Source organism: Tachyglossus aculeatus, chromosome X2 (assembly GCF_015852505.1).
Source record: "Tachyglossus aculeatus isolate mTacAcu1 chromosome X2, mTacAcu1.pri, whole genome shotgun sequence".
NCBI lineage: Eukaryota > Metazoa > Chordata > Mammalia > Monotremata > Tachyglossidae > Tachyglossus > Tachyglossus aculeatus.
Genome location: NC_052100.1, coordinates 29,532,612 through 29,541,937, shown reverse-complemented (window position 1 = coordinate 29,541,937; position 9,326 = coordinate 29,532,612). Strand labels below are relative to the sequence as shown.

The following is a 9,326-nucleotide window of genomic DNA, read 5'->3' as shown; positions in this document are numbered from 1 at the left end:
CAAGCACTGTTCTGAAAGCTGGAATAATAATGGCATTTGATGATGATAATAATAATAATAATGATGTTGGTATTCGTCTTCACAGTCACAGTCATCATCCCCATTTTATAATAATAATAATGATGATGGCGTTTCTTAAGCGCTTACTAGGTGCCAAGCGCTGTTCGAAGCGCTGGAATGATGATGGCACTTGTTAAGCGCTTATTATAGGTGCCAAGCACTGGGGAGGTTGCAGGGTGATCAGGCTGTCCCACTGGGGGGTCACAGTCTTCATCCCCGTTTTATAATAATAAGAATGAGGATGGTGGCGTTTATTAAGCGCTTACTAGGTGCCAAGCGCTGTTCGAAGCGCCGGGATGATGATGGCATTCGTTAAGCGCTTACTATAGGTGCCAAGAACCGTTGGAAGCGCTGGGGAGGTTGCAGGGTGATCAGGCGGTCCCACTGGGGGGACACAGTCTTCATCCCCGTTTTATAATAATAAGAATGATGATGGTGGCGTTTATTAAGCGCTTACTAGGTGCCAAACGCTGTTCGAAGCGCTGGAATGATGAGGGCATTCGTTAAGCGCTTACTATAGGTGCCAAGCACCGTTGGAAGCGCTGGGGAGGTTGCAGGGTGATCAGGCGGTCCCACTGGGGGATCACAGTCTTCATTTATAATAATAATAATAATGATGGCGTTTGTTAAGCGCTTACTAGGTGCCAAGCACTGTTCTAAAAGCTGGAATAATAATGGCATTTGATGATGATGATGATAATAATAATAATAATAATAATAATGTTGGTATTTGTCTTCACAGTCACAGTCTTCATCCCCATTTTATAATAATAATAATGATGATGGCGTTTCTTAAGTGCTTACTAGGTGCCAAGCACTGTTCTAAAAGCTGGAATAATGGCATTTGATGATGATGATGATAATAATAATAATAATAATAATGATGATAATGTTGGTATTTGTCTTCACAGTCACAGTCTTCATCCCCATTTTATAATAATAATGATGATGATGGTGCTTCTTAAGCACTTACTAGGTGCCAAGCACTGTTCTAAAAGCTGGAATAATAATGGAATTTGTTAATAATAATAATAATAATGTTGGTATTTGTCTTCACAGTCACAGTCTTCATCCCCATTTTATAATAATAATAATGATGATGGCGTTTCTTAAGTGCATACTAGGTGCCAAGCGCTGTTCAAAGCGCTGGAATGATGATGGCATTCGTTAAGCGCTTACTATAGGTGCCAAGCACTGTTCGAAGCGCTGGGGAGGTTACAGGGTGATCAGGCTGTCCCACTGGGGGATCACAGTCTTCCTTTATAATAATAATAATAATAATAATAATAATGGCCTTTATTAAGCGCTTACTAGGTGCCAAGAACTGTTGGAAGCACTGGGGAGGTTGCAGGGTGATCAGGCTGTCCCACTGGGGGCTCACAGTCTTCATTTATAATAATAATAATGATGGCGTTTACTAAGCGCTTACTAGGTGCCAAGCACTGTTCTAAAAGCTGGAATAATAATGGCATTTGTTAATAATAATAATAATAATGTTGGTATTTGTCTTCACAGTAACAGTCTTCATCCCCATTTTATAATAATAATAATAATAATGGCCTTTATTAAGCGCTTACTAGGTGCCAAGCACTGTTCTAAAAGCTGGAATAATAATGGCATTTGTTAATAATAATAATAATAATAATAATGTTGGTATTTGTCTTCACAGTCACAGTCTTCATCCCCATTTTATTATAATAATAATAATGATGATGGCGTTTATTAAGCGCTTACTAGGTGCCAAGCACTGTTCGAAGCGCTGCAATGATGATGGCATTTGTTAAGCGCTTACTATAGGTGCCAAGCACTGTTCGAAGCACTGGGGAGGTTACAGGGTGATCAGGCGGTCCCACTGGGGGATCACAGTCTTCATCCCCATTTTACAGATGAGGGAATGAGGCCCAGAGACGTTAAGTGACTTGCCCAAAGTCACACAGCTGACAATTGGCAGAGCTGGGATCTATTACTCTATTTTACTTGTACTTATTTACTATTCTGTTGATTTTGTTAATGATGTGCATCTAGCTTTATTTCCATTTGTTCTGACGACTTGACACCCGTCCACGTGTTTTGTTTTGTTCCCTGTCTCCCCCTTCTAGACTGTGAGCCCGTTGTTGGGTAGGGACCATCTCTAGATGTTGCCGACTTGGACTTCCCAAGCGCTTAGTACAGTGCTCTGCGCACAGGAAGCGCTCAATAAATAGGATTGAATGAATGAATGGAAAGAGCCCGGGTTTGGGAGTCAGAGGTCGTGGGTTCGAATCCCGCCCCCGCCAACTGTCAGCTGGGTGACTTTGGGCGAGTCGCTTCACTTCTCTGGGCCTCAGTGACCGCACCTGTCAAATGGGGATTAAGTCTGTGAGCCCCACGGGGGACAACCTGATCACCTTGTATCCCCCACCAGCGCTTAGAACAGTGCTTGGCACGTAGTAAGCGCTTAACAAACACCATTATTATTATTACAGGGCGATGGGCGGGGTTAGAGGGTTCAATAAATATGTTAGAATGAATGGATAAGTGAGTGAGGGGCTCAATAAATACGATGGAAAGCATGAATGAATAAGTGAAGGTTCAATAAATACGGGAGAATGAATGACTAAATGAATGAATGAATGAGGGCTCAATAAATACAATGGAAAGAATGAATGAATGCATGAGTGAGGGTTCAATACATAGGATGGAAAGAATGAATGGATGCATGAGTGAGGGTTCAATACACAGGATGGAAAGAATGAATGAATGCATGAGTGAGGGTTCAATACACAGGATGGAAAGAATGAATGAATGCATGAGTGAGGGTTCAATACATAGGATGGAAAGAGTGAATGAATGCATGAGTGAGGGTTCAATACATAGGATGGAAAGAGTGAATGAATGCAAGAGTGGGGGTTCAATACATAGGATGGAAAGAATGAATTAATGAGGGCTCAATACATAGGAGAGAGTGAATGAATGAATGAGAAGCAGCGTGGCTCAGTGGAAAGAGCCCGGGCTTTGGAGTCAGAGGTCATGGGTTCAAATCCCGCCTCCGCCAATTGTCAGCTGGGTGACTTTGGGCAGGTCACTTCACTTCTCTGGGCCTCAGTTCCCTCATCTGGAAACTGGGGATGAAGACTGTGAGCCCCCCGTGGGACAACCTGATCACCTTGTAAGCTCCCCAGCGCTTAGAACAGTGCTTTGCACATAGTAAGCGCTTAACAAATACCATCATTATTATTATTATGAATGAATGAGGGCTCAATACATAGGATAGAGTGAATGAATGAATGAGGGCTCAATACACAGGATGGAGTGAATGAATGAATGAATGAGGGCTCAATACATAGGATGGAGTGAATGAATGAATGAGGGCTCAATACATAGGATGGAGTGGCTCAATAAATAGGAATGAATGAATGACTAAGGGCTCAATAAATAGGAATGAATGAATGAGTGAGTGAGTGAGTGAGGGCTCAATAAATTGAAGGATGGAGTGGCTCAATAAATAGGATGGAGTGGCTCAATAAATAGGAATGAATGAATGACTGACTAAGGGCTCAATAAATAGGAATGAATGAATGAGTGAGTGAGGGCTCAATAAATAGGATGGCGTGAATGAATGAATGAATGAAGAGTGAGGGCTCAATAAATAGGATGGAGTGAATGAATGAATGAATGAAGAGTGAGGGCTCAATAAATAGGATGGAGTGAATGAATGAATGAAGAGTGAGGACATAATAATAATAATAATAACAATGATGGCATTTATTAAGTGCTTTTCTTACTATGTGCAAAGCACTGTTCTAAGCGCTGGGGGATACAAGGTGATCAAGTTGTCCCACGTGGGGCTCACAGTCCTAATCCCCATTTTACAGATGAGGTAACTGAGGCCCAGAGAAGTGAAGTGACTTGCCCAAAGTCATGCAGCTGAAAATTGGCAGAACTGGAATTAGAACCCATGACCTCTGACTCCCAAGCCCGGGCTCTTTCCACTGAGCCACGCTGCAATAGCTAGGATGGAATGAATGAATGCCTGAATGAGTGAGGGAGGGCTCAATAAATAGGATGGAGTGAAACTGACTGACTGACTGACTGACTGACTGACTGAAGAGTGAGGGTTCAATAGATAGGAATAATCATAATAATAATGATAGCATTTATTAAGCGCTTACTATGTGCTTAACATGTACACTGCTTAATAAGCACTTACACTGTTCTAAGCGCTGGGGCGGTTACAAGGTGATCAGGTTGTCCCACGGGGGGCTCGAAGTCTTCATCCACGTCTGTAAAATGAGGCCCAGAGAAGTGACTTGCCCAAAGTCACCCAGATGACAATTAGAAGAGCCGGGACTTGAACCCATGACCTCAGACTCCCAAGCCCGGCCTCTTTCCACTGAGCCACGCTGCAGTAGCTAGGATGGAATGAATGAATGCCTGAATGAGGGAGGGAGGGCTCAATAAATAGGATGGAGTGAAACTGAATGACCGACTGTGAGCCCACTGTTGGGTGGGGACCGTCTCTCTATGTTGCCAACTTGGACTTCCCAAGCGCTTAGTACAGTGCTCTGCGCACAGTAAGCGCTCAATAAATACGATTGATTGATTGACTGATTGACTGACTGAAGAGTGAGGGTTCAATAGATAGGAAGGCCGGGAATGGCAGGCAGGTGGTAGCTCCTCCCTGCCCGGGCTGGCCCTGCCTTTCCCATGTCCTTCTCCTCCCTCCTGGTGTGGGCGGCCTGCGGGAATCCAACGTCAGGAATGCCAGGGTGGCCAGGATGCCTCTCCGTCTCTTCCCCAGGGACAGCTCCAGCTCCAGGTGCCCTGCCTAAGCTTTCTCTTTCTCCTTGGCCTAAATAATAATACTAATAATGGCATTTATTAAGCGCTTACTATGTGCAAAGCACTGTTCTAAGCGCTGGGGAGGTTACAAGGTGATCAGCTTGTCCCACGGGGGCCTCACGGTCTTCATCCCCATTTTACAGATGAGGGAACTGAGGCACAGAGAATAATAATACTAATAATGGCATTTATTAAGCGCTTACTATGTGCAAAGCACTGTTCTAAGCGCTGGGGAGGTTACAAGGAGATCAGGTTGTCCCACGGGGGGCTCACAGTCCTCATCCCCATTTTACAGATGAGGGAACTGAGGCAGAGAATATAATAATAATAATAATGGCATTTATTAAGCACTTACTATGTGCAAAGTACTGTTCCAGTCGCTGGGGAGGTTACAAGGTGATCAGGTTGTCCCACGGGGGGCTCACAGTCTTCATCCCCATTTTACAGATGAGGGAACTGAGGCACAGAGAAGATAATAATAATAATGATGGCATTTATTAAGTGCTTACTATGTGCAAAGCACCGTTCTAAGCACTGGGGAGGTTACAGGGTGATCAGGTTGTCCCACGGGGGGCTCACAGTCTTCATCCCCATTTTACAGATGAGGGAACTGAGGCACAGAGACTAATAATAATAATGATGATGATGGCATTTATTAAGAGCTTACTATGTGCAAAGCACTGTTCTAAGCGCTGGGGAGGTTACAAGGAGATCAGGTTGTCCCACGGGGGGCTCACGGTCTTCATCCCCATTTTCCAGATGAGGGAACTGAGGCCCAGGGAAGTGAAGTGACTCGCCCAGAGTCACACAGCTGATAAGTGGAGGAGCCGGGATTAGACTCCCAAGCCCGGGCTCTTTCCAGGATTTATTATATGCCAGGCCAGCATGGCCTACTGGAAAGAGCCCGGGCCTGGAAGCCGGAGGAACCGGGTTCTAATCCTGGCTCCGCCACCTGTCTGTTGTGACCTTGGATAAGTCACTTCTCCGTGCCTCCATTCCCTCATCTCTAAAAAGGGGTTTAAGACCGAGAGCCTTATGTGGGACGGGGATTGTGTCCAACCCAATGATCTGCCCCAGCTGTTAGTGCCATCCCTGGCATGTAGCCTAACAAATACCATTATTATTATTATTATTATTATTATTATTATTATTACTATTATTACTATTATTATTATCATTATTACCAGTAGTGGCAGAGCAAAGTTGTGGTTATCTGACTCTGGCTGTCTGTCATTTTGTGTTTTGTTCTTCTGCCCTGGGCCGAAATCGCCAGGGAGGGGCCGGCAGACCTTGCTTCAGAGCGAGTGGGAGGAGGTCGGCCGTGTGGGAGTTGCTGATGGTTGCAATAAAGGTTTTCCAAGCCCCCATCCTTATAATAATAATAATAATGATGGCATTTATTAAGCGCTTACTATGTGCAAAGCACTGTTCTAAGCGCTGGAGAGGTTACAAGGTGATCAGGTTGTCCCACGGGGGGCTCACGGTCTTCATCCCCATTTTACAGATGAGGGAACTGAGGCACAGAGAATAATAATAATAATGATGATGGCATTTATTAAGCACTTACTATGTGCAAAGCACTGTTCTAAGCGCTGGAGAGGTTACAAGGTGATCAGGTTGTCCCACGGGGGGCTCACGGTCTTCATCCCCATTTTACAGATGAGGGAACTGAGGCACAGAGAATAATAATAATAATGATGATGGCATTTATTAAGCACTTACTATGTGCAAAGCACTGTTCTAAGCACTGGGGAGGTTACAGGGTGATCAGGTTGTCCCACGGAGGGCTCACGGTCTTCATCCCCATTTTACAGATGAGGGAACTGAGGCACAGAGAATATTAATATAATAATAATGGCATTTATTAAGCGCTTACTATGTGCAAAGCACTTTTCTAAGCACTGGGGAGGTTGCAAGGAGATCAGGTTGTCCCACGGGGGGCTCACGGTCTTCATCCTCATTTTACAGATGAGGGAACTGAGGCACAGAGAATAATAATAATAATAATAATGGCATTTATTAAGCGCTTACTATGTGCAAAGCACTTTTCTAAATGCTGGGGAGGTTACAAGGTGATCAGGTTGTCCTACGGGGGGCTCACAGTCTTCATCCCCATTTTACAGATGAGGGAACTGAGGCACAGAGAATATTAATAATAATAATAATGGCATTTATTAAGCACTTACTATGTGCAAGGCACTGTTCTAAGCGCTGGGGAGGTTACAAGGTGATCAGGTTGTCCCACGGGGGGCTCACAGTCTTCATCCCCATTTTACAGATGAGGGAACTGAGGCACAGAGAATAATAATAATAATAATAATGGCATTTATTAAGCGCTTACTATGTGCAAAGCACTTTTCTAAGCGCTGGGGAGGTTACAAGGAGATCAGGTTGTCCCACGGGGGGCTCACGGTCTTCATCCCCATTTTACAGATGAGGGAACGGCGGCCCAGGGAAGTGAAGTGACTTGCCCCAAGTCACACAGCTAACAAGTGGCAGAGCCGGAATTCGAACCCATGACCCCTGACTCCAAAGCCCGGGCTCTTTCCACTGAGCCACGCTGCTTCTCTATCTGCAGAGGAGCTCCGACGGGGTGGGTGTGACTTCTTCTTCTAGACTGTGGGCCCAGTTCTAGACTGTGAGCCCGCTGTTGGATAGGGACCGTCTCTATAGGTTGCCAACTTGGACTTCCCAAGCGCTTAGTACAGTGCTCTGCACACAGTAAGCGCTCAATAAATATGACTGAATGGGTGGGAGAGGGACTAGGCTTCCCAGCTCTTTTGAAATCCCAAACCTCCGGGAGGGGTTCCCTGAAACTAGCTCTCCGCCCATTTCGGCTGACCTACATTTCCTGGCTGGCCGGGAAAATCCCATTAAAATGCAGGAGAAGATGCGGGCTGGAAAACGGAAGCGCACCTCACGGATAATTTGATTTTTTTTCTCACCTCCCCTCCCCGGTCCCTTTTGGAGGGTGAGGGGGCTCTCCCTGCCCTGGGAGCCAAACAGCGGCCGTCGGGGTTGGAAAATAATTTCATTTCGAAACTTGGCTCAGCTGCCGGGTCAGTGACCTGCCCAGCAAGGAGACCAGGAGCGTGTGAGAGGAATATCCCGGCCTAGAAGGCTCGCGTTTGGAGTTGGAGGAATATCCCGGCCTAGAAGGATTGCTCCCGTCCCCTTCCTGGGCCGGGACCGTTCTGACATGTCTTTTTCTAGGAACTGGTCCATCCTGCTGGCGATAGGGCTCTTCCACCTGTGTCCGCCTTGCCTGCCATGTGGAATTTCCACACATATTGAAATAGGTAAGCGTGGGAGACTCGGGATTGCTCAAATCCCTGAAGGAAAGAGGCTTAGACAACCAGTGAGGAAGAGAGGGGGGTTAATCCTTTCTTTTGCCACCTTGTCCTTCCCAAGCGCTCAGTCCAGTGCTCTGCACACAGTAAGCGCTCAATAAATACGATTGACGACGATGATTATTATTCTAATCCCAGTTCCACCGCGTGTCTGCTTTGTGACCTTATCTTCTGTGGGCCTTAGTTCCCTCATCTGTAAAATGGGCGATTAAACCCACAAGCCCCCCGTGGGACCCGTGCCGTGTCCAACTTCCTTAGCCTGTATACGCCCCGGCGCTTAGCACAGCACGGTGCCTACAGCATACTGAGAAGGAGCGTGGCTCAGTGGAAAGAGCCCGGCCTTTGGAGTCACAGGTCCCGGGTTCAAATCCCGGCTCCGCCACTTGTCGGCTGTGGGACTTCGGGCGGGTCACTTCACTTCTCTGGGCCTCGGTTACCTCATCTGTAAAGTGGGGATGAAGACTGTGAGCCCCACGGGGGACAACCTGATGACCGGGTATCCCCCCAGCGCTTAGAACAGTGCTTTGCACATAGTAAGCGCTTAATAAATGTCATCGTCATTATTATTATACAGTCTACAGTCATTGAATGAATGAACAGAGGGGGGCCACGCTGTCTCTCAATAAGTACGATCGATCGAACGGATTCTCTTATTTTCTTGCCTCCTCCTTCCCTTCCCTGTATATATGTATGTATATTTGTACGTGTTTATTACCCTATTTATTTATTTTACTTGTACATATTTATTCTACTTATTTCACTTTGTTAGTATGTTTGGTTTTGTTCTCTGTCTCCCCCTTTTAGACTGTGAACCCACTGTTGGGTAGGGACTGTCTCTATATGTTGCCAACTTGGACTTCCCAAGCACTTAGTACAGTGCTCTGCACACAGTAAGCGCTCAATAAATACGATTGATTGATTATGCCGTTCCTCAAGGGAAATGATTTCCATCTTAATTTCCTGCTTCCCAGTTGTCATCTTTATTTCCTAAGTGGGGAATGATTTTTTGTTCGTATGTTTTTGTTGTTTTTTTTAACAAAAAAAGAACTCCGGAACCGAGGAGCAGTTAAACATTAACTGCTTCCCCACAGCTCC

At 45.6% G+C, this 9,326-nt stretch overlaps 1 protein-coding gene across 3 annotated transcripts in view; it reads left to right on the top strand.

The window, feature by feature from the left end:
• The first annotated feature begins 7,803 nt into the window (after positions 1-7,803).
• GPLD1 (glycosylphosphatidylinositol specific phospholipase D1) overlaps positions 7,804-9,326 on the top strand; it is a 50,669-nt gene continuing 49,146 nt past the window's right edge. For all 3 annotated transcript variants that reach the window (XM_038771334.1, XM_038771333.1, XM_038771332.1), the window contains exon 1: positions 7,804-8,180. In XM_038771334.1, the coding sequence (XP_038627262.1) occupies positions 8,081-8,180 (100 nt within the window). In that variant the 5' untranslated portion in view covers positions 7,804-8,080. The remainder of the gene's footprint in view (positions 8,181-9,326) is intronic.